At 46.2% G+C, this 26,128-nt stretch overlaps 1 protein-coding gene across 1 annotated transcript; it reads right to left on the bottom strand.

Annotated features, from left to right (window-relative positions):
• Positions 1-763: 763 nt before the first annotated feature.
• Positions 764-12,730, bottom strand: LOC135578140 (solute carrier family 2, facilitated glucose transporter member 3). Its single transcript, XM_065048427.1, has 10 exons — positions 12,529-12,730; positions 9,342-9,437; positions 7,830-7,990; positions 7,294-7,534; positions 6,976-7,138; positions 6,201-6,388; positions 4,950-5,054; positions 4,437-4,538; positions 3,993-4,196; positions 764-3,474 (listed from the first exon to the last, which is right to left on the bottom strand). Exons 1-10 carry the CDS (start codon positions 12,541-12,543, stop codon positions 3,259-3,261), a joined length of 1,491 nt encoding a protein of 496 aa, XP_064904499.1. The 5' UTR covers positions 12,544-12,730; the 3' UTR covers positions 764-3,258.
• Between the last annotated feature and the right edge of the window lie 13,398 nt (positions 12,731-26,128).

The raw sequence follows: 26,128 nt of genomic DNA, 5'->3' as shown, positions 1-26,128 counted from the left end.
TTTTTTTTCCCTTCCTCTCATTCCCATCATCCTCATCCTTTGTTCTTAGTTTCTGCTTGTGAAACAGACACAGACTCCTCGGCCTTGTAAGATGACTGTATGATACGGAAGCAAGTGCACTAGAACAAGACCTTGTTGCTTCATGGCAATAGGTGGGTGCAAGAAAGCCATGGGTGAGAGCACCCCACAGACCTCCAGCGGGTCGGAAACGCCACAGGCCTTGGGATAAGGGAGGAGCTCCTGGGGACCAGCCTCTCTCCAGGCATTGGGCTTTCCTCTTTACCACCCAGCTCCTTTCAGACACCCAGTACTGAGTGTACACAAGCAAGATTTCCAAGGAGGACATGAAGATCACTTGCAAGACAGCAGAAGCAAAACAATTTACAGGGGAAAGGATCCCTCTTCACCCTCATGGCAGAAATTGAGGACCACTCTCAGAAGAGGGCAGGGGCAGAAGTCTCAGATGTTACTGAGGATTCTTAATCACCAGCCAGTTCCCTCTCCTCTGAGAAATACCAGGAAAGGATTTGGATGCAAACAAAAGGATTTGGGCAAACAAGAGCCAGAGAAGAACACCTTTTAGTTTAAAAACTCCTAAGGAATAGTAGTAAGGGAATTAAGGCGATATGCATGGAGGCTGTGAGAGATTACCATTTCCACTACTACAAACTAGTTGGGGACATTCTAGGAGGTAGCCTCAGGCTGTGATAAAGGAGAAAGAAACAAATACCTGCAGGGTAAAGGCAAAATCCAAATCAGATACTTAGCTCTATAATTTTTATTTTAAAAACAGGAAATAACCACATTAATAAGCATATAAAACCCATCAAAAATATTCACAATGCTGTTACAGAAGAAAACAAAGATATATCATGTGAGAAAGATCTACACATTTCGGTCCAAGCCAACACACATCTCTGATGCAAAGTATGGAATGCTCTTATGCACAGCTGCAGGGGTAATTTGCTAACATGGAGATGCCCACATAAAAACATCATGTTTGGAAGTGCTGGAGGTTCAAAGGACACAATCTGTATATCTGAGCCAAATATGAAAGTAGGGCAAAAAAAAGTAATATAATACTTCTGAGAATAGCCAGCATGGAAACCTGATAGAAAGCTAGGGAAAAGTGTATGTAATAGGATTGCATTGTGCAAAGCTGGAATATTTCAAGTGAAGTCACAGGAAGTACTTAACAGCGAGTTTTACTTCTCTTTGCAACTGTTTCTCATTAGGGAAGGTAGAAATGTCATCATTCTAGTTACTGATAATGCACTAGTTACTGATAAAACTGACCTCCTCTGAAGCAGTATATTGTCAAGAAAGCTTGGGCTATCCATGCAATGACAAGTTTGGTCTCATTGCTATGTTTCTGAACCTTTATTCCTTTTACCCATCTTGGAATGTGTGGTCCTGCCTCTCTTTTAAGATATCCAGTGATGAACTCCAGCACGAATTTGCAGTTAGATCTGAATTTGATCAAGTCCAAAAATGAAGATCTTGGAGCAGGAGTTTAAATCGGACCTGCTTCTGTGCTACCTCTAGATGGTTTGTGCAGAACTAGATAGACAATGGCCTGGAGTATCTCTTGACAGAGTATTGCAGTCAGTGAAGCAAAGCTCCCAACCCTTGATTGCTAGTTATACCATATGTGCTATATTTTGCCTTCTTCAACTGAACTGTGCTAGCTTGGCAGCAAGAGTAGATGTATGCATACTCGATTGCCTAACAGTACGATGAGCTGGGAGACCAGTATTTACTGATGTACAATTACTGTCTGCCATGTCCCTTTTAACAGAGGCAGTATTACAGACCTGTACACATCTACGCAGCATGCTGCACACTGGTGAGCATCACAACATCATGCAAATCTTCCAGAGAGGATACATGGTGCAAAAACATCTGGCCTACAACCAACCAGTGGACTGAGCACTACAGACCTTTCACACTAAGCTGGCCAGTTCCAGTAGCTCTGGTCCCTAGTCCTGCATTGCAACCTTTATGACCTTACACATGCCATAACTGACCAGGCCTTTGTCCAGAAGGGTTAGGCTACATGCCTCTGTCCAATATTTATACGAACAATTGCTAAGAAAAACATATCTTTGGAAAACAATTTTTATCCTCACAAAGTAGTGATCTGAAAATTTCAGACTTTCTAACCTACAGCAGAGCAGGGAAGAGAAGGCAGGAAAAGTTACCTTCTGGTTTGCAATCACAACCCTCAATCATCCCATACAATGCTTAACCATGACTGAAAATATAAACAACCATTCACTGCAGTACCACACTTTCCAAACAATACTTGGCAATTATATTTAAAATTGCCTCCCAAAACATCCCAAATAACAGATATTTTGGTGGGCAGTCAAACATACCTCTTCTCACAAGTACACAATTACTTGTTTTTCTTTCCCGAGGGCACAAAAAACTTAAAGGTGATGTGCAAGACTGGTTCTGCTGTACATACTATCCACAATACCCAACCTCCTGTTTAGTAGATTTCTCCTTCACAGTCTTATTGCACCTCAAGTCCACAGCATCTTTTGTTAGAATAGCTATTACTCTTAAACGTCTTCAATTTCATTATCTGTACATTTTTGTACACCATTAAAAAAATAAATATTTACAAAGTGACATACAAATAAATAAAAAGTAAAAGAATGCTTTCAGTCTGTCTATACAAAAAAATAAAATAGCAGGGAAAAATATGCATGTAACTTGGTCCCCTTTTTCCTGAGGCTGAAAAAAAGTGCACACTGGATAGAAAAAAGCAAGGAGATGGCTTTTTGGTAGGCTTGTTAAATTCCAGTGTAACACTGCACATACACAGAGTAGACTAAAAGGGCTGGGGACTTGTTTGGTGGGCCACTTCAACTCACTACAAAAATAGTAATTAGATTCAAATATGTAACGCTCACTGCGTGCATAAGTATGTTAACCCCAAATAGCAATTACAGGTGAGAAACGCAAAAATAGTGCCAGCTTTTTGTCTGTTGTCTTGATGTTTGTAACAGAGAAGATGAGATTATTTTTGCAAGTGCCAGGTGCCTTCCAGTACCTGAACATCACCCATATCAGATTTGCTTAAGGTTGGTAAGCCTGGCAGAATAGGGAGTATGTGGGTGCAAAGAAAAAACAGCAGCAATTGAGGGGAGGGGAAAAAAAGTCCCAGTTCTTTCTCATAGTTTTCTTTCTCTTTTCTTTTAATGACTCTTTAAGCATGTTAAGAGTCAAAGAAGGAGTGTGTAATGAATCTTAGGCAACTTCTTTGTCAGGTTGTATGCTGTTCAGCTCCACCATGGGGTTCTTCTCTACAGGTGATGTGGGGCTGGCTTCTGCTCGTCCTTCAAAGCCCCTGGCTATGTCTTCAAAAGTCCTGCCCTTGGTTTCTGGCACTTTGAAGAATGTGAAGACAAAGAAGATGACCAGGAAAACAAGGAAGATGAGGAAGACATAAGAGCCACATAGTTTCTGTAAGAAGGACAAAAAAAAAGTTTTAATTTGAAAAGCTCATAAACCTAAATGCAAGGGCATTTGCTATTGACAAGTCAAAATCCTAAAAGCTTTCTTCAACATCTTTACTGACTTTTTTTCAAAACAGCATTTTTTGAAATCAGGTTCCTGCGGGCCTCTGAAACACTTTTATCTTCATGGGTGTGACCAAAATTGAGGCTTTTAAAGGGAAAGCCTTGATGTGCTAATTAAGATGGCTCTTCCAGCTACTTGTAAGCTACAGACAGTTAAGACAGAAGAAGGTGAGCCACAACACTCTTAACCTTCAGTAACAAGCAGAACACAGAATCAGGGACTTCTGGAAGACTGACCAGCCCTCTGCTCAAAGCAGGGACAACTTCAAGGAGAGATGAGGTGGTTAAGGGTCATACAGTCAGGTTTTGAGGTCTCCAAGGATGAAGATTCAACAACTACTATCTGGACACCTGTTCCAATGTTGCAGAACTCTCACAGTGCTTTGTGGACTGGGTCTTTACCTCTGCATAGGGGAAGAGCATCCCCACCAAGAAATTAGAGGTCCAGTTGGAACAACCAGCCACTGCCATGGCTGCAGGCCGTGGTCCCTGGCTGAAGAGTTCTGCCACGATGAACCACGGGATAGGGCCAGGGCCAATCTCAAAAAGAGCCACAAAGCCAAAAGTGGCAATAATGCTGATGTATCTGATCCACCCCACAGTGTCCTGCAAGAGAACAAAACATGATCAGCTGCAAATTGAGAGGCAAATATGGCACAACATAACAGCATCTCCAGTGTCACAACTTTCTCAGCTGCACTGTGGCATAGTTTCCAGTTGTGCTTTCCACTGCACACTCAGCTCTAGCCCAAGCTGTACCCGTACAAGGCAGAATTCCAGGGTAAGGCAGATGTATAGTCTAATAGGTCCCATGCTGGGGTCAGCCTGGACAAGAACACTAATTACCTTCAGAGCTAAAGCGATGGTCATAAAAACAGCACACACAGCCATGCCACCCAAACCGGCTAAATGGAGGGTCCTGCGCCCTGCACGCTCCACCAGGAACAGCTAGAAACATGGCAGAAAAAAAAAAAATCTGTTACTTTGGCAGCAAGCAGAAGAGGCTGCCTTGTTCAGGGTTGCCTCGTACCTCTTTCATCTGCTTGTAGCCCTCAGTGACAGCGGTGAGCTCAAGGCAGGTCACCAGGCTACTTCACCCTTGGCACACTTTTCCTCTCTGGTTTTTGCTACTGCCTTCTCTCAGCATTCTCTTCCCCCATGCACTGCCTTTTCACTGTCCCTTTCTTCCAAAATAAGATCTCTTTCTCCCCTTCTCCTCTTCCATAATGCTTTTAATGCATTCTTTGCTGTTATAGTCCATTGCCCAGCCCAATGCTTTGCCATACCCTGTCAGTCACACCTCCCAAAGAAGCCCAGGCAGACAAGTTACCTCTCACCATAAGGCCCTGTTCCACTTACCGACACAACAGTGAAGACAGTGTTTACCACACCAGCTCCAATGGTGGCATACACAGGCTGTGTGATCCCTGCTCTTTCAAAAATCCCTGTAGAATAATAGAATACCTGGGAAGAGAAGCCAAAGTTGGACACTGTCATGATTCCAGTGTTTGAGACCATGCCTCTTGTTCCCTCTCTAATTGTTTGCAGGCCCAACAAAAAGCACTTACAGTAAAATATATTATCTTCACCAATGACATAGATAATAGGATCAAGTGCACCCTCAGCAAGTTTCCAGATGACACCAAGCTGAGTGGTGCAGTTGGTACACCTGAGGGATTGGATGCCATTCAGAGGGACCCAGACAAGCTCGAGATATGGGCCCATGTGAACCTCATACAGTTCAACAAGGCCAAGCGCAAGGTCCTGCACCAGGGTCAGGGCAATACCCAGTATCACTACAGGCTGGGGTATGAAGGGATTGAGAGCAGTCCTGCAGAGGACTTGAGGGTACTGGTGGATGAAAAACTGGACATGAGCTGGTAACGTGTGTTTGCAGCCCAGAAGGCAAATTGTATCTTGGGCTGCATCAAAAGAAGTATGGCCAGCAGGTCAAGGGAGATAATTCTGCCCCTCTACTCCACTCTGGTGAGACCTCACCTGGAGTATGCAGTTCTGGATGGGGCTCTGAGCAACCTCATCTAGTTGAAGACTGAAGGTGGGCTGGAATAGACGACCTCTTAAGGTCCCTCCCAACTCAAACTACTCTATGATTCTATAGTGCTGTGCTACAACTTTAAACACTGAGAAGCTGCGCTGAAGTGATCAGCAACATATAGGACACCTCTCAGAGACTTCAGAAGGCCTTCTGTTATGTCGCCTGAGAATGCAGTCACCAGTTTGTGGGGTTTTTTTTTTGGTGGGGTTTTTTAGTTTGTGGTTTTTGTTTTGTTTTTTGTTTGGGTTTTTTTTGTGTTTTTTTTTTTTTGTTTGTTTGGTTGGTTGGTTGGTTTTTTTTAAATACAACAGCATGCTTCCAGTCAAGGTTCATTCACTTGATGCAAGGCTGCCAGGATATGTATGGGAAAAGTGAAAGCAAATATAATCTCCACCTTCCATCTTGGCAATCTCTGCAGTTATCACAAAACAGTGACCTCCAGTCAAGGCAGAAAAAGCAGCTTTTGGAAGCACAGTTGTCTCAACGTAACTGAGAAGTACAAGTGTAGCCAGAGATAAGGGAGGGCCAGCAGATGGGACAAGAAAATAACTCACAGCATTGATGCCCGAGAGTTGCTGGGACAGCTGCAGCATGATGGCGATGATAATGGCTTGACGGTAGCTTGGAGAACGGAAGAGCTCTGGCACAGTTACTTGCTTCTCCTGGGACATTTTAGCACTCTCTTCTTTCATCTCCAGGATGTCTTGAGACACATCCTGTGTACCACGGAGCTTCTGGAGAACTGGAGGAAGAAATCCAAAAATGCTGGCTATACACACAACCCCCACTGTGCCCTGCTGTTTCAGAGAGGGCACACTGGTCCAACAGTCAGTCTTTGGACCTGCTGCATGGGAAAGATAGAGCTTCTTTCTACATACAGCCTTCCATCTTTTCAACCCAGAGGTCAGGGTGCTGTGATCATCATGGAAACTAGGTCCAAATCAAACTTATATTTGACCCCTTAATTTTGTTCACAGACTTCCCAGAGCTGACTCTAGCCATCTACAGTAGCAGATGGAAAACAGCCCTCAAGCTCCACGTTAAATGTCAGCTCATTTTCTGCCTTTCAGCAGGAGATGATAGAGCTGCAGTAGCTGGCTGACATCCCATCATGTCAGGTGCCACTCCAGTGTGCTCACTGGTGTGATGCTAGGTTTCTCAGACTTCCTAGCTCTGGTGAAACCTAAAGTATGGGAAGGTAGGCCTGCTGCCCTCTGGGTGTCACACCCTGATCCACCACAGGCTCCAGTCAGTCCTGGCCTTCCACTCAAACTCAGTGCAGGCTGGGAGCAGGAATACAGCCCTGCCCCTTCAGAGATGATTTCTTACCTGCTTGTGCTTTGTCCTCCTCCATCTTATTGATCAATAGGAAACGGGGGCTCTCAGGGCAGAAAAACAGAGCCACGCACTGCAGGACTGCTGGAAAGATGGTGAACCCCAAAAGCAGTGGCCAAAGTATCTCAGTTCCCATGATGGCCTCCAGACCAAAGATCTACACCAAGAATTAGAAAGAAATAGTGATGTAAACACTCCAATTCCTCACCCCCACATCGGTGAATGACAGGACAAGGTGCCACACCTGATGGCCCTCCCCACCCTCTCCACAGCCCCTGCCCTAAGGGCAGGATCAGATTTTGTCAAGCCTACCTGGGCCACCAGGATGCCCACAACAATGCCCAGCTGGTTGAGGGTGCCAAAAGCTCCACGGACGCTGGTGGGAGAGACCTCACTGATGTACATGGGCACAAAGCCAGTGCAGAGACCACAGAATAGGCCAATAACAAAACGGCCAATAATCAGCATCTCCACTGACTTTGCCATCTTAGAGAAGGCCATGAGAGTGCCACCAGCAAAGGCCAAGACATTCACCAGCAGCATGGAGTTCCTCCTGCCAGGGTAAAGATGTCAAGACTGAGCTTAAATTGCCAACACAGTGGGAAAATCACTGGGAAAGAGGTAAACCCACCCACAACCTCCCTGTCTCAAGGGTGAGAGGAGAACAGAGTAATTCCTGTTCAGCTCCTGCCTTGGCCTGCAACTCTTCTGCTTTCCTTTTGCAGCCCAAGGGCTTCATCCTCAGCCTCCTCCTTCTCCCTTCGTCTCACCTCTGCCCTCTTCCTCTCAACACTCCATTGCAGAATAGAACATTTCCCTAATGGCCTGAATCCCTCTTCCCATCTTACCTGCCAAATCTGTTGACAAACAGGCTGACTGAGAAGGAGCCAATCATACCACCTACTGAGAAGATGGCCACAGAAAGGGACCACAGAGAGGTAAGGAGCTCTGAGGAGACAACCTGCCCACTCCGTTCTGACAAGGTTTTGTTGAAGAACCTCTGGATGATCTGGAAGAGACAACAGATTTACAATCCACTGGAAGGCATTTTGCACTAGCAAGAGGGGAGTTTACTACTTCCTTCTGTTCTCATGGTGGCAAGAAGCAAGAACAGGACCTAAAATTTCAGTAGGTGACAAGTTGTAGAAGGGAAACATCAGAGTGCAGAAAGAGGAACTTTCACTGAGAAGTTTGGAGACGGGTAGCAGTAAAATGAGGGAGAGCTTGCTTTGCTGGATGTGGTTGGGGTGGGCCACTGATGATTAAGGAAAACAAGTTTATCTTCTCAATGTTTCTGGATGAGGTAAGTAACTAGTGGTTCTTGGGGAGGAAGTGGCGGGGGAGGTGGTGAGAGACAGTTGGGAGTGAGAGGGAGCAAGAAAACGTGTCCAGAGAATAGAATGGAACTTTCTGGCAATACAAGAACTCTGACAGCAGGGACTGGCTTTCTGTGATGGAAATAGTTTAAGAGACACAGAAAGTTTCACTGAGCTAAGCCTGAAAGACTGCAGCATTATGTAAAATAGTCCTTCGTTGTCCTGTGGTCATGTGATAGGGCTGTGCTGCTGATTTCCAAGCCATCCTCTTTGATAACGAGGGAAATTCTGCAAGGTTTGACAGGGACACAACCTCAGAGCATCTGCCCCCAGCAGATGGCAGCAGGACATTAGCTAGGGAGGACCCTTCCCCCACCAACATGTGATGTGACATCTTTTCCCGGAGGCAGGGTGGATGTGGTACTGGTGACTCAGTTCTCGAGAAAGAAAGGAACCATCATATAGTTAAGAGAAAAACACATTTCTCCTTTTCTTAATCTCTTCTTTCTTAGGCTATAGTCAGTCATTAGGCAATTTGGTCAGAGTGCCCCAGTCACAACCCTTTTACAGGCACTGAATCTACACTTAAAATAAGGAATGAATAAACAAAGAAGCCTGAGGTGGTCCCTGAGATAAACTAAACTAGAGCAACAGTAATGCCTACCAACCCTTCAAATATTTTCTTCCTGCTGCTCTCTACATTCTGCCGTGGCTGGTTTCTTTTGATTCAAAACTGAAGTGGCTCACATTCTTCCCTGCACCAAATATGGACCTCCCAGGAAATGGCAGATGGACCCCTCCTGCCCCATCCGCACTCCTAGTTAAGAGAATTAAACCTCTCTAGTTGCGCTCTCTCACCAAAACTTTTCCCTCCCTGTTTATTTCTGTAGTTGAAAGGGGGTTTAAATGTCTTCTTGACTTCATAAACTACAACAAAACTAGTAGCTCTTTGGAAGACAGCTCTTATTTTTATACCTTTTTCTCATCAGCAACTCCCACACCATCTTTTCTCACACCATCTCCCTAACTCATTCTCTCTCTCACCTTCTCAGGAGCATTGATGACACCAGTGTTGTACCCAAACTGGAGAGATCCAATGGCAGCAATGGAAACAGCATAGATAAGGGGTGCTGTAATTTGCTGCAGAAAGAGAGAGAAAATAATTATTTGGTTAATTCGGCTACTTTCTACACAACTTAGCAGCTGTAGGTCATAGGTACCACATGCAAGATTCAGCAAGAGTGACTACCAGTAAGAGACCCTGGAAAGAGATGCAACTGTAAGAAGTTGTGACTAGAAACCAGGACTTCCCCTTTATTGTCTCCTGACCTTCAACTATTCTCAGCTCACTAGTAATGAATACACTGGCTGCATTAGTGGCAGTTATTTTGGGTTGATCTGCTTTACAGAAAAGCTTTTGCTGGCATGTAATGCAACAAGGGTCTAATTCTTCCCCATGCCAAATGACAAGTTCCCATAAATTGAATCTCAGTTCTGCCCAAGAGCTATTCTGGCAGTCACTCACACCATTAAAACATGCACTCTTCAGCAACAGGCCTGCTTTTCCCAGACTAGAGCTCCCCAACCCTGCCCCAGGGCACCTGGCACAGCAGCCTCCTCACAGAGGCGGCAGCAGTGCTGCCAACCTTCGCCTTTTTCTTGATGCTGTGGCAGTACTTGGTATTTTAAATGAAGCACAGCCCCTGGAATTTGAATGTGTGCGAATCTCTATTAAATTAAAATAAACTACTGAACCCTCAGAGTAAGCTTGAAGGTTCAACCTGAAGTCGCACAGACTGAGAAATTTAAGTGTCAGTCAAAAGCATCTGCCATTTTCTACATTTTTAAAACTTGTGGCATTTAAGCCAGCTGTGTTAGGGAGGTATGGAGGAGCAGGTGACTCAGGAGTTGGCACTTGAGATGGCCAGTGTTTGGGTTGGCACAATTTGGAAATATCATGCTTCTGTCTCAGGAGGGACTGGAAGCTTTTCCAAAAATATTAACAGTTCCTTTTCCAAGGCTTTCCAATTATTGTCCTAAGGCTAGCATGGGAGATAAAAGTGTTCTGTGGGGCCTACTGTCACATCTCTTCCAGTATATCACTTTCTGACTCAGCTCCAGGAACAAGGACTCCCAAGGCTGCCTTAAACAGCCAATAACCATTTGCCAGTGCTCACACCACCTTTACCAATCTTTCAAGTCAAGAATGTAGATGCATCTGTCCTGCACAACCCTCAAAACAGCTACCAGTTAGGCCTCAGTAAACAGAAAATGGGGAAATTACTCTCAAGCATGGTTTCCCCCACCTATATCATATAAATGTCTCAGGCTGAGCTCTCTTCCTGCTGAGGTTAGTGGTGGAGACAGAGACAAAAGGGGACAAGGTCCTTTTCTTGCAGGAGGCAGATGATTCCTGAAGTAGTGTCCACACCTGAATAGGGCAGGGGTGTCAAACTCATTTTCACCAAGGGCCACATCAGCCTCACAGTTGCCTTCAAAGGGTCAAATGTAATTTTAGGACTGTATAAATGTAACTGCTTCTGCAGTCTTAAAATTACACTTGGCCATTTGAAGGCAACCATAGGACTGGTGTAGGCCCCGGTGAAAATGAGTTTGACACCTCTGCCCTAGGCAGTCTAGGCCTTCTACTCCCTGCCACCCTGGGACCACATCCCTCATTTTTGTCACAAGGAAACTTGGCACCAAATCACAATGACACAACTCTTTCAAAGCAGCTGGATGCCTGTGAAAGGGCATTAAGATATCTAAGGCCAGGTCCATCCCTAATCAGCAGGCATAACGAAGCTGAGGACAAAACCCAGCTCTCTGCATTTTCAACAGTGACTCAACACAAGAGCATCCTTCCCCCAGGGCTATGCTTTGTCCTGGCTTAAAGTAGTCACAGCTGGACTTTTTCTTCTGGGTGCAGCAGGGACCACAGGGTACCTTTGTGGGCACCTCTTACCTACATGGTACATACAGGAGGAAGGCAGAGGGTATTCATACCCTTCTTGCTGTTGCCTGCTATTATCTCCTACCCAGGTCTCATACCACCTAGACATCACATGGCCTGACCAATCCCCTCCAGTGATCCAGACCTTAATCTAATATATGCATCATTTGTTACTGCTGGAAATGCCTCACTTCCCAAAACGCAAACAGGGAGCTCAAAAATAGTACAGCTACACCCACCCTAACTAAAGGCTGAAGTCTATACACCAGCAAGGAATTCAAAACATCACCCCTCCCTCCGACCACAGGCATCAGCAGTTTTCATTATCCAGGAGATGCCTTTCACCAGCCCCCCTCTCTCCTTCACTGACTGGAACCTCAGAGCAGTACAACTTGTTGAACCCAGCTAAAGCAGCCCTCTCAGCCCTCCTCTGAGCGACCTTGACCAGATACTCTCCTTTCCTCTGCCTCATCTTCTCACACTACCCGCATCTCCCATCAATATGGCGGTGAGCACGCCGGGCTTCCCTGATTCTGGCATTCCTGTGTAACTGTAATCCCCCGGCACCCCACACCGGGTTCAGCTGGATATTTGCTGTCTCTCTTTCCTTATGCCTACCTACTTTTATCCCTTGATGCTTCCAAACACGCAGTCATTAGCTCACATCACTAGTGCACGCCCCACTCGTAGCTGCAGATGGAACTACGATACCGACAAAGGCTCTGCCCCCTGCTCTCCAAGGGAGAAGGGGGGGAAAGTTATGTTTTGATTTCTTATTGAAATTTAAAAGTACGTTTATTATAGGCCGTGCCAGCACCATTTAAAAAAATGCCTTCAAGGGTAATCCGCTTTTAGCATCACGAATCCTGGGAGGACAAATGAGTGATGCGCTGCCAGCAAAATAAACCTCGTGATCAATATGGAGAGCACCATGTGAATCATCAGGCCACGCGCACGAAAAATCAATCTGACGACCTGCAGCGACCCCTCTCAAAGCGCCTGTCCTCCCACCCCGCAGACCGGGCTTCTCCCGGCTAAAGGGCCGCGGCGGCAGCCCTGACGGAACCACCACCGCATCCATCATCACCGCGACCAACACACACCCGGCGGCACCAGACAACGAGGCGGCGATGAGTCCCGGCCACCCTCCAGACGCGACCACATCCCCGCTTCCCCGGCCCTCGGCCGAAAGGCCCGGGGACCCGAGGGGAGGCTGCCCGCCGGCGACCACCTCGCAGCGGACGGAGGAGGTAGAAGAAATCCGTGCTCCCTCACTACCTTTTTGTTATCCATCCTCGGCGACTAACGGCGAGCGATCGCCGATGAGAAGCTCCCGGTGCCTGGTCAACGGCTGCTGTGGAACGGCTGCCTCAGCTAACGGAATCCGCGGCTCGGCTTCCCAGCAGCGCGGCCTCCACGAAGCCTGCCAACAACCACGCCTACGCGCCGCTGGAGCCGCACGTTTATCGCCTCTGTTATGGGCGGGGGCCGGTGGGAGGGGCCAGGGAGGAGCTCCCCGGCGTCCCGCAGTTACCAAAAAAAAGAACCAAACCAAACCAAAAAAAACACCCACCACGAAAACAGCGACTCCCACCGCTTTCTGACTGAAAACTGAGGCTGGCGGCCTTCCGGCAGCGTGCGTGCTGAGCCGCCGGGCCGCTATGGTGCACGGCGAACAGGGCCGGGCGGCCGACGGGCAGCCCGGTGCCCCTGCTGCCCCTGCTGCCCCGGCTGCCCCTGCTGCCCCTGCTGCCCCGGCTGCCCCTGCTGCCCCTGCTGCCCCTGCTGCCCCGGCTGCCCAGTGCCAGAGCGAGCATCTGGGAACCAGCATGGAAAAGTATTCACCGCACTTTTCATGGCACGCAAATACCAGCTTATGGTAGAATCCTGGGTGGTTTGCATGACATGGGTGTTTCCAGTCTGTCGTTCAAATAGAGAGGCAAGCAACAAGCAGTGATGGGCACAGAGCCACACAAAGAGCACAGGCAGATGCTCTTCCCACTTCCCAGAGCTGTGGATGAGACCCAGGTTCCAGATAATTTGGTTTGTTGTTTTTTGTTTGTTTGGTTGGTTGGTTTGGTTCATTGTTTTGTTTTTTAAATGTATTTTTCCTACACAGTGAGAATCTATGGGAGCAAAGCTTGACCTGTGACCCTGCAGCTGCATTTAGACCTAGACTGGTTACCCTTTCAATCAAAACTGTGTTTCATATGAATTTGATCTCCATCCTTCATGTCAAACGATTGCCAGACCCTTCCAGGAGAGTCGTGAAAAGCTATGCATTGAATCTCAGGCAAAACCACTGTCAAATAATAAGTCTTCACTGAATTCAGAATCTGACAAGCATTTTGACTCCAGGAAACAGCAAGGGTGGGGGAAGAAAGCTGACTTATGACAGTTTTTTATTGTTAGGAAAATTATCTTGGGACTAGCCATCACTTTTATCACCAGATTCTGGGGGAATGGATCAGTCACATTTTAATTTCACTTGTGCTCTTTATTTGGCATGGTCACCTGATCACAGGTTAGCAGGTTAAATGGGTGAGACTTTCCCTCACTCCCTTCATGGGTATTTAGGTGATGTTGTTAAAATATTATTCCCAACAGAAAAAGGGTTGTGTAAAAGGGCAAGAGGAGCCAGTTCAGTCCTCTTCCTTAGGCTACGTGATAAAAGCTCCACACCCACAAAGGAGCAGGAGGAGCCCAAATGACATCCTGCCCCAGCTACTCAAAGGAGCCATCAGCACATCAAAGGCCCCATTTTCACACGCCCAGAGGAGCACAGGGGCACAATGGCAGGTGCGAACCCAAATCAAAGACTCAGCGGAAGGGACATCCTGCCGAGACTGCCCCTCCCGGGGCTCTCCCAGGAGAGCCATCAGCTCCATTGTCCCGGTGTGAAACCCATCACCAAGAGTCAACAGCTGGAGCACCTTTCAGACTAGGGGAGGAAGGGGGTGCTGTGTACGGGCCACTGGACACGTTACAGGAATCAGAAGAAGGGCATTATGGGACTTCACAGGACTTACTATGAGATGATTAGGGGAGGAATTCTGTGATTCTATATGGTTGGACTCGATGATCCTGAGGGTCTCTTCCAACTGAAATGATTCTATGATCTGTGACTCAAAGTGGTGGAAAGGGAGGGATGAGGGAAAAAAAGGGACAGTTCCATGTAAACTGTTGGCTGGCCGGCATGTGTGTCCAGCCTTGCCCTGCACTTGATTAGCACAGTTTGCCCTATCTCGTTACTAAATTCTATTTCTATCTCTTTTCCTTGGTGAGATACTCTCTTTTGGGGTGGGGTGATGGGGGGGTCTGAGTGCCAGATCTCAGGGGTCCATATGCCTATGGTGCAGTGAGTGCAGGTGTGCCAGCTGAACCAGATGTCACGAAGTGGCCTGGGAGCCTGAGAGTGTCTCTAAGTGAAGAGCTTCCTATTGGAGGGATCAGGGCAATCCCATCTGCTACATGAGTCTGGGGGTCTCCAGTGGTGAAAACCACTACTGCCTGTGTCTCAAAGGGTGAGGCCATGGCAGGTTGCCTACTGGAGTGTGTGTGTGTGGTGTGTGTAGTGGGGTCTGCAGCCTTGGGGTCTCATATGCCCAGGTCGCAGCAACTGGGGAGATTGGGATTTGGGGGCAGACTGAATGTCTCCTGGAAGGATCCACCTTATACACATGTATATTTATCTATATTTCCCACTACTGAACCTCCAGCTTGCTCAGTCTGGGAGGAGAACAGGATGAGGCCATAGGTGCTGCTTGTGTAAATGCTCTCTGTAGATCTGTGTGGCAGCCATGTATTTATGTCGTGTATATGTGTGTTTGTGTGCATGTACCTGTTGGGAACACATGCTCAGCCTTGCCACTGTTTGCACCTGGGAGCAAGGAACTGTGGCAGCCTTGCCTCTGCCAGGATGCCAGATCCAGCCCTAATTCCGTAACACTCTTTGTTTGACTAATCTTGGCTTGCATTTATTTTTCTTTTTCCTAGCTTATTTTCCCTTTGTTTGCAAGCATAGCAAACTCCACCTTGAATCTGATCACCAGCTGTCTCAGACCTTGGCACTAGCCCTGGAGATTTTAATTCACTGGTTAGTGTGGGAGGTTGCCTGGTTAGTGTGAGAGGTAAGCATATCCAAATTTCAGAGGCAATCTCCAGACTGCAAAAAGCATGCTTCTGAAATGGCCTAATTCCTAGTTTATTCTTGACCCACATGACTCTGTTGTAAGTGCTGAGCAATCCAAACTTAGATTAGATTAAATACATACGTGGCTACCAGTCCAACTTAGAAGTAATACGAGTTTAGCTGAAAATTAAATCTCTAACATGATACAGAACACAGTGGGTGGAACTTCCTAATGTTTACAGAGCTGATGGAGTAAACAGAAGTAAGAATGACACACAAGCTCAAAATGCATCTCTGAAAGGCAAATTTCCCTAAGGAATGTGGGGAAAATACCCCACGATCCCATTTCACTGAATTCTGTCCCAATCTGAATTTATCTGCTAATGATCACATATTTAGATACGAAGTTTGCATCATAGCCTGTTCCTTCTAAATATCAGTTTTGTTCCTGTCCTAGGACACACACCCACCTCCTACATCATAGATAATTCTTCTGAAGATCAGCTGTTAGGGGAAATACCTTAATACCTCCTTAGCAGAGCTATCTGACACCATACCATCTAAAACTATCCACCTAGTCTTTTTGTTAATGTAATACTCAAGTATTACGCAAAGTGTATTGGCTGCACTAGGAGGCCCAATGCAGGTTGCCAGACATAAGATTTCTAAGGGCAGAAACAGCTCCAGGTAGAACTTGATGCTGGCTGCTCCACAATGAAACACCAGTATCCTAACTAGGGAGGTATAGAGATTGGGAAAGGCTCACCTTTTGCTTAACAAGTTGTTTGTTTGGTTGTGGTTTTTTTTTAAGCTTTGAGAACACTTGTATGTCTAAATGAGTGCATGACAACTGACATTTAATTTCCAGGGAACTTACATTTTCTGAGGAAAGCTGTTTTAATCAGAGAATGCCTATCTAGCATTTAACAAGAGCCTCAACTGTGGACAATCCTGTTCTTATCTTAAATTATCTCAGAGGCTGGAGCTGGCAAGTGACCCCTCAGAAGCACCTTGCTGCGGCTTTTTGAGGATATCAGTGGCACTCCAACAGGTACAATTCTCTGGCAAACACACTTCATACACACAAGGCCTTGGTTCAAGGGACAATAAGGGACAAAGCACAAGAAATCGGGTGTTAAAAAAAAAAAAAAAATTATCACCCTGTCCATACTTCCACAACCTAATGGGAACAGAGAGTGATCAACAGGGGCTGATCCACCACAGGGTCATCACTCTCCTGTCCAAGCTCCTGGCAAGCTATATTTCACCTTACACTTGCTGCTTTGACATATCTGCCCAGCTTTCATTTCAGTGGTGCTGCCCCACACCATGAAGCTCTTTACAGTCTCTTGCCCCTCCAAGTTGCGTGAATCCTTTCTCATGTTTCTTATTATTTTGCCTGGAGAACAAATTCTTCAGCGATAAGAGGAACAGGGACAAGGAGGACAAGGCAGTGTTTGCCTTGAGAAATGATTTTGTGTTTTTCTGCTTGTTGTGCTTATAACAAAAGAGCATTCAGAACAAAAGAGAGAGAATAAGAGCTAGCATGGGCCAGATGCTTCCCCCACAAGCCTTGAGTAACTTTCATTGTTGAGAGGAGCTGAGAAGCAGTTGGAAAAAGGAGGAAAGATAAAAGAGAAAAACAAGATGATGGGTGATGAGTAGGTTGGTCTGTAGACAACAGGAGGTTAAGAGAGTGAGAAGAGAATCAATGAAGAGACAGAAGGCAAAAACAAAAAGAAAGGAAAAGGCATAATGAGGCAAGAAAGCAAGCACTAAAATAGATTAGAAGGGCAAGGCAGAGGAATAAAAGAGAAAAGGAAGGAAAAGGCAGCAGCAAAGTACTAGAGGAAAAGAGATAAGAGGTGACTAGATAGAAAAGGTGAACACAAAGAGAGAGGTACAGGAGAAAACTGCAGAATTACCTGACTAGGACAGCTAAACCAAAGTTGCATTTAACCTCTGCCCTCTACCACAGTGAAATGTAGGTTGGAGCTAATGTCTCTGAAAACCTTTCTTATTAACCTAGTCAATTAATCGAATCACTGAAGTATTTTTTTTTTTAATATTTTAACAATTGCTTGTGAAGGGGAAGTAACCTTTGTAAAAAAAAAAAAAAAATAGTTCTGCAGAAATGAACACACTGGAGGGAAACTCCAAGCAGTAGTAACATACTGAAAATACTGCTTCCTGTATGTATCTTGGTGCCACACAAGAGACATGACAACCCTCACGAAGTCATCTAAGGTCTCCTAGTCCCGCTTAGAATCATAGAATCCTCTTGGTTGGAAGAGAGCCTCAGGATCTTTGAGTCCAACCATAACCTAACCTAACTCAAGTACTAAACCATGTCCCTAAGAACCTTGTCTAAATGCCTTTTAAACACCTCTAGGGATGGTGACTCCACCACTTCCCAGGGCAGCCTGTTTCAGTGCCTGACAATATACTTCCCATAACACTTCAGGCCTTGTACTCTTCTTTCACTCTGATTAGAAAAAGACTCCTGCCCAGCATTTAGGCCACAAGCCCACTTTTTTCTGAGTAAAGTTGCCTGGACAACCAGGCTTTCTAGCAAAGAGAGTACCTATGTATCTGTGCATTTGTCTTTTTTAAATGCTATTTATCTTGTTTTATTTTAATGCTGGTCCACATGTAAGAATAGCAATAATGAAGTACATGCTGAGAATGCTGTAAATATATAGTTTATATAAGCAACTGCCCTTCTTACGATCTCTCTCAGTTTCCGCCTCCTTTTCTCTGGGACATACAGGCAACAGGTGAACTACATTTGAAACTGCCCCAAAGCCCGTGTCCCGGTCCTGCATTGGGATGCTGCAGCGACTGCGGAAATGGAAGCACCAGCAGAGCTGTGTTGAGGGCTCAGGGGTAAGGTAGCAGGAGGCTGCAGGGTAGGAGTGAGAGGCTTTGGCCAAAATGTCTGTGGTGAGGTTTTTTTACAGAACAGTTGCTGCATCTCGCTGTGGTCTTCTCCACTCTCAGCAAGAAACTGAATTTGAAGGACAATGTAAAGAAAACAACCTGGCTAATGAAGTTCAGTTAAAAGCACCAGCATAAGAGACTTCCCCAGCAAGATCCTAGTCAGCAGTGTAGCAAAAGGATTCAGGAGAGTGAAGAGGCCAGCAGAGGAACAGAAGGTATGGGACTGAGGGAATTAGGGTTGCCATTCAGCTGAGACCACCAATGAGCCTTCCTTCCTTTTCCCAAGAGCTGAACAGCACATACATAAGGAGTGGATTATTTTTTATGAGTCTTCACAAAACTAATATTTACTTTGTATTTCTCAATAAAATACTACATTCAGATGGAAAACTGTGATTTCTTAAGGAGGTGTAACTTTTTTTTTGTCTGAAAAACATAGAAATAATCCCTCTTTGGTACATACGGGGCACCATGCCAGTGCGACAAAAGGCTGATGGGAAGTTTGATGAATGCAGCTAGACAATGTTCTCTATCTGCTTAACCAGCCGCAATGTTTCAGTCAGACAGATACCGATCAGAAAGCATAGGCTTCCTCACAGCAGCATTTTATGCCTAGCCTGGTCAATCCTGTACCAGTGCAATGGGTGCTAGGGCATGCTGCCTGCTTGGCACATAGAGCCAGTCTGGGCCTGCACACCATGGCATGGGGTGGAGGCATTTCAACAGTGAGCTACCTTATCTCATGTCCCCATTTAGGCATACTTCTCACACCCCAACATTAGTAAGAGAAAAATACACACACAGCCAGGCCATACACATACAGTATGCAGAGTCAAACCCACCCACTGTACATACACACTGCCCAGCAAATACACACACATATTGACACAGCAGCTCCAACACAGAAACACACTGACACATAACTGAGCACAAGCAGAACTGCGTATTGACAAACACTCCTGGAGTCATTTCTCATCCAGCTGGAGCGCCCAGGTACCCAACCCAATTCACACATTTCCCAGCAATGGCATGAAGGATTATAGCCTGAGGCGAGGGGCGGGGGGGGGAGCAGAGGGTGCGAAAATGGCTCACTAAGATCACGTGTGATTATGGCAGCAGGATTCACAGGAAAGAAACAAAGCCCCTGGCTGACCCTTCTCTGATCCCCTCCCTGTTGTAATCTAAATTAGCTGCCGTTGAATTGAAAACACTCAGGAGGCAGGATTTGAGCCTCCTCCTCTCCCTGTTCGGGTTTGTTCCATCTCCTCGGCTGACAATGGCTAAGTCAATGTGGCACACAGGGGTTTATCACTCCTGACCTGGCAGGAGGGGGTCTGAGCTGCCCTGTGGCAGTGCTCCCCTCTCCCCGCACCTACAGCACCCCACACTTCACGGTCAGTAGCCAGAAGCAGCACGACCAGCCCGTGTAGGACAGGGAAGAGGGCAATGTGAAGAGTGCTCCAAAACACCACTCACCACTCCTGTGCTGAGATCCAGCCCAAGCAGATGAGAAAAGACGACATTAAAACCTATCTCTAGGAAGAGCTGCTTTACGCAGCCTGTCATGCTCTGCATTGCCAGCAGGGTCAGTCACCAAAAAGGGGGTGGGAGTGATCCCGGCATGCAGCCTCATCACCCCATCCCAGTAGTTCTGTCCTGTTCCCCCTTAGAAACTGGGTGCCGGCAAGCCCAGGGGGTCATCTGCCCTAAGCCACCTCCTCATTTTATACAGCCTTTTCAGGGGAAAACGATGCACTTCCTGATACATGTCCTCTGTCTCTTCCCCAGCCTCCTTCCTCACCCTCCAGCAGTGCTGCCCTGCTTAGGCAAACCCATTAGGCTCTTGCATTGCTCCCTCTGTGTGCTCCACACACCCTTTATCCTCCCCTGTGTGCTCCACACACCCTTTATTCTCCCCTAGTATCATTCCTACACCCTTTCACAGCTCACTTCCACTCCTACACACATGGGTTTCTGCCTGTCCTTTTGAAAACTAGAGGAGTTAAATTCAGCTAGCCTAGCTGTGCAAGGATGCTGTGTATGCAAATGCTCAGGTGTACTTCTTTGGGCAGGTGGAGGATTCTTTGGGGCCCATACTTATATATAAAACATTCATATCTGAGTAACTTTATGTTCTGATACATAAACAGATATGTAACATGTGGTATTGTGGTGCCTGTACAAATACTAGCATGTCTGAGATTACCAGTGCATGAATTAATAATATTAAAATGTCTACATGTGTATTACTTTATGTCCATATATATACATATGCTTTTATTTCTGAGCATACATTTAAATATCTAAAGATACTTGCAGACATCCTACTTCATACATACAAAGTATGTACATATACATGTGTTCATGTGATTGAACATATGAACATTCATGTGAACATGCATTCATATGAATGAGCAATATATAACTGTATTTTTGTGTTTGCATATCTGTGCTTGCTTGCATTCATGTATCTACTATATTTGTTTATATGTATGCACTTTTGTGTACCCGTTCCCTATTTGAAAGCCTATATTTTTATTGTTTATTTCTGCTGGGCACAGTTTGTCCAAAACCAAACATTAACTTTCACATTCACAAAAGCATTGACATTAATAAATTGACATTGACATTGACATTGTCCTGAATTGACATTAATAAAAGCAAAATAAAATCCTAAATAGATACTTCTGTAGGTAATGAAGAATGTTTTTTTCTTACTATTTTGTTGTGCAAAAAAAATATCCCTCTTTGCAGCGATAAGGTCTCAAAACCTGGAAAAAAGGAGCGCTGGAACAATAGAGATAACAGTTTTGCTGAAAACATTAAGAAACTTAACTTTCTGAACCAAATCCTCAAAATAAATCTCTGTTTTTCGAACAAGATGTGAAGGGTAACACTTTTAATATTTTACATAACCATTTACAATGGGTTATGCCACAACTGCTGTTTTGTACAGCCAGTCTTTGCTTTATACTTGAGTGTAAGGAGAGCTTCTTGGTACTCCCCAACGACAACTCCCAGAAAAGGCTGCCATGGGAATCGCACAGGAGCCGTGGCTCCTCTGACCCAGGCCTCTCCCAGAGAAAGCTTTGCAAACTGGAGAGGTCACAGTCCTGGCTGCTCAGCTCCCTCCTTCCAATCCACATGACTCCAGTGACAGTCTTCCCCCCAAAATACTTTGCTCTGAAACAGCTCTCCCTGTGGCCCCGTTTCAGCATCTGTCCTGTTCGTTACTGAGAGAGGTCAGGGACTCCAAGAATAGGCTTATAGGCAGAGATGGTTTAAATATCCTGAGTATGGACAAGCTTCAGATCTGAGTTCCCCAGAGGTAACGCACATTGTGGGAGGGATGCGAGGAAACAGGCTCAGCACTGCTCTGTGGCTTTTGGTCTACCACAGCAACAGCTTCATACAGAACCTATGCCACCTGTTCCAACAGGGCCTTCACTCTTGGATTCATTCCTTCAGGGGATTTGGGAAGATTGTACACATATGTATCACACAGAAAACACTGTCAAAGTTGGCTCTGACCCTGCTGTGGTCTGTCTGAACAAACAGGCAGTGGACAGTTGGGACGAGCTGTCCATCACATAGCTCCAGGTAGGGCTGAGGTGGTGTTCACATGGGAAGCCATCACACATCTTTCCAGGAGGGAAAGTGCTTGGCCTCAGGTCAGTGCTTCTACACAGATTTGTTCCAGTTTAATTGACCAGGTGGGAACAGGGTGCACTTTGTTTGAGAGAGATTATACTCCTGAATTAGCTCTCCTGCCAAGGTCTGTTATCGCTCTGCAAACAATGTGAGTATGGGGAAACGGACCTGGGAAAGCAGAAACTGGATGCATGAGGAAGAGTGTAGATTCCTCTGTTGATAATACAGATAAGTAGAGCTGGCCATTCCCTAGCTCAGAAATTAAACTAAAGAAATGGGATGGCATGTCTAGGGTCACAAGAAGCCATAGTGCAGGGAATACATGCTGGTCAGTCCATTAACCCTGGCCACTGACAGAGCGACAAGAGTGCTAATGAGGGGAGATACAGAAGGGAAACCACGCACAGGGGAAGACTGTCTTTAATTGGCTATTCAGTCTTTAAACCTGGTCTCTTCAGTGTGTGGTCTTCTAGCCACTAAGCAGCGTTTTTAAACATCAATAGTTCAGCTTCTACAAAACTCTGCCCTAGGCAGGGCCAGGCACCATGTTTGTGCCCACTGGCTGAGTGTGTTTGTTTCAGCATGTCACATAACCCTCTAGCCACCTCTTGGCACCTCCTGTATTCATGCTTTCTCCCTGTCAGGCCATGTCTCTTCTGTTTCCTTTCTTTCACTTTCTTCAGGACTCTTTCCATCCCTTTGTGGTTCCTCTGTTTGTCCTTTTCCCTATTGCTGGGTCTGTTTCTGAGCAATGTACATATTTCTGTACATTCCTCCCTTGACATGTATTGCCTCATTGCCCTGCTACCTATCAATGGCTCCTCCTTTCCCCAGCCATGCTTCCCATCATCACTCCTTCTCTCATCCTTTTTAACTGCCTCTACCTCCCCACAGCCCTCCCAGACTCTGCAGCTGTACTTCCCTCATTTCTGTCCCAAAGTCCTTTGGGAAAGGATGGTATTGTCACTGCAGGGCTCAAAGCATGAGTGGGGGTGGGGAGCTGCCCTTCAGTGCCATCAGCCTTTTGGCAGATAAGAGGTGGCCGGAGGGAGCTGGGCTGCATCCTCGTGCAGTCTCTCACATCCTCAGCACACAGAGTGGGTGCAGCAGCCCTGCTAACAGCTGTGCCAGTGACAGGAAAGAGGGAGGCCAGGTATGGCAGGCTTTTTGGCAGATACAGCCAGTACCACATGTGGAAGCCTCGGAAACATGAGGATTGAAAGTGACTGCTACTTTTTTAGACAGCTGGAGCATATTCAGTGTCATTGTCCTTGTGCTCAGCCACACCGCAGAGGCCGCTCAGTCCTGCACACTGCTTATGTGTTCCTCTAGGCTGCATTGATGCTCCTTGTCTTTACCTTCCTACAGTATACCACAGAGTCCCTCTCAGTAATCCTCACTTCTGACCCACCTAGGTATGCACACACGCACACATACATATGTGCATATCTCGGCCTGCAATCCCTAAGCAGCTGAATTTCTAAAGAAGCAAATACCTCACAGCAGTTACTCTAAGAGGCATCCTCCCTGGGACCCTGGGAAACTGGATCTCCTTGGTGGTGGAGAGAGTGAAGGGACAGAGATAATACAATGAGATTTTTCAGAAGTAAGACCAGGAAGCAGACATCTCCTGTCGAGATATCCACACACCCTCTACTCAGAAAAACAGAAGGAAAATTTAGGGGGTAGAAATAAAAGAAATGCCCAAACCAAAGAGGAACTGGTTGAGTGAGACTGAGCACAGGAATTTGGGTGTGATGTCAGAGACTGTGCCTTTGAGTCAGATGTCCTCAGCTGAAGGACTGCTTGGATATTCCTACTATGATTCTATGCTTCTGGTACAGCCAGTTGGAACCAGACACAGAACAGAGCAGTACCTTGCCAGATCCTCAGTCTTCAGGGGATCACAGAACAATATGTCAAGTGCTTCAAAATATGCCACTAATTGCACCTCCACCCCCACCCTCCAGTCCATGATGTGCATATTTGCATATACATCACCTCTGCAGCACTGTAGGATCTGGACACCACATAGTCTTAATTTTTCACAGTGTCCCACCAAAAGGAGGAAAGAGCCTTTTTCAAATGCAGAACTGAGACAAAGAGAGACTAAAAGTAGATCCCATAAGCACTTTCTGAGTCCCTTAAATGGAAACCAAAACCCTACATGGAGAGGTGACTAATGCTACTATGAATCCAAAAAGCCAGGACCAAGGGGAGCTGTAATGCAAAGAGGCAGAAGGAAAGGCAAAGGCAAACAGTAAAGCCCAGCACTCTCCAGGCTATGTTGTACTTGCACTGCTGGGAGGTGTCTCCCTTCAGAGGGGATCTACAACTTGTGCCTTTCTGAACCTTCACTCACTCCTCTCTAGTTCTAAAAAAGCAGCTATTAAAGAACCTGCTCTTTCCCTCCATTGACCGAGTAGCTCTGTGGTTAGTGCAATACCCCAGAACATGAGACCTGCATTAGGCTTCTCTGTTAAGGCACATGCAGGGCAGGGAGGTGATTTGAGACTGCCAGCATGGCTTCACCAAGGGCAACACCTGCCTGACCAACCTAGTGGTCTTGTACAATGGAGTAAATACATCAGTGGACAAAGGAAGGGCTTTAGTTGTCCACTACCTGGATTTCTGTAAAGCTTTTGACATGGTTGCCCCCCAACATCCTTCTCTCTAAATTAAAGTGGTATTGATTTGATGGATGGACTGTTCAGTGGATGAGGAACTGACTGGATGGTCGCATCCAGAGAGTAGTGGTCAATGGCTCAATATCCAGATGGACACCAGCAACAAGTGGTGTCCGTCAGGGGTCTGTATCTGGACCAGTACTGTTTAATATCTTCATCAATGACACAGACAGTGGGATCGAGTGCACCCTCAGCAAGTTTGCAGATGACACCAAGCTGGGTGGTGCAGCTGACACGCCTGAGGGACAGGATGTGATCCAGCGGGACCTGGGTAAGATCAAGAAATGAACCCATGCAAACCTCATAAGATTTAACAAGGCCAAGTGCCAGGTCCTGCACCTGGGTCAGGGCAACTCCTAGTATCAATACAGGCTGGGGGATGAGAGAGAAGGACTTGGGGGTACTGGTGAATGGAAGACTGGACATGAGCTGGTAATGTGTGCTTGACCACTACTCTCTGGATGCGACCATCCAGCCAGTTCCTTACCCACTGAACAGTCCATCCATCAAATCAATACCACTTTAATTTAGAGAGAAGGATGTTGGGGGGCAACCATGTCAAAGGCTTTACAGAAGGCCAATCGTATTTTGGGCTGCACCAGGAGAAGCATGGCCGACAGGTCAAGGGAGGTGATTCTGCCCCTCTGCTCTGGTGAGATGCTACCTGGAATCCTGTGTCCAGCTCTCAGTACAGGAAAGACCTGTTGGAGAGGGTCTAAAGGAAGGCCACCATGAAGATGATCAGAGGGCTGGAACACCTCTCCTACAAAGACAGGTTGAGAGAGTTGGGATTGTGCAGCCTGGAGAAGAAACGGCTCCGGGGAGAACTTATTGTGGCCTTTCAATACTTAAAAGGGGCCTATAAGATGGTGATGGACTTTTTATCATTGTCTGTTGCAATAGGACAATGGGTAATGGTTTAAAACTAAAAGAGGGGAGTTTCAGGCTAGACATGAAGAGGAAATTTTTTACAATGAGGGTGGTAAAATACTTGCACAGGTTGCCCAGAGAAGTAGTAGATGCCTCATCCCTGGTGTCGAGGGCTTTGATTGCGGGGTGACAATAAAACCCTGGCAGATGTATTGTTAGCCCCCTCCCTCCCCCGCTTCAGCGTTCAGCCCCTCCCTCTCCCCCCTTCCCACTAAGGACAGGCAGTCAGGAGCAAAAGAAGGACAGAGAGAAGAGAGTTGGAAAAATTAAAAATGTTTTACTAATGCTACTAATAAGAATAGAGAAAATAATACAAAATATACAAAACCAATCTTGAAAGTCTCAGCAACTGCAGAGGAACTTTGAAGGTCTCCTCCAACCCAAACTATTCTATGATTCTGATTCTATGATTAAATGACACTTTTGCTATATTCCTAGACATGGTGTTCATGGATCCACAAGTTGTTATTGGAGGATAAACCTACTCACCAGGCTGCTCTGAATGCCTGATTAGGTCTCATAACTACCTGTGGTAGTC

This window comes from Columba livia, unplaced genomic scaffold (assembly GCF_036013475.1).
Source record: "Columba livia isolate bColLiv1 breed racing homer unplaced genomic scaffold, bColLiv1.pat.W.v2 Scaffold_82, whole genome shotgun sequence".
NCBI classification, from domain to species: Eukaryota; Metazoa; Chordata; class Aves; order Columbiformes; family Columbidae; genus Columba; species Columba livia.
This window is presented reverse-complemented; position numbering and strand designations above follow the sequence as displayed.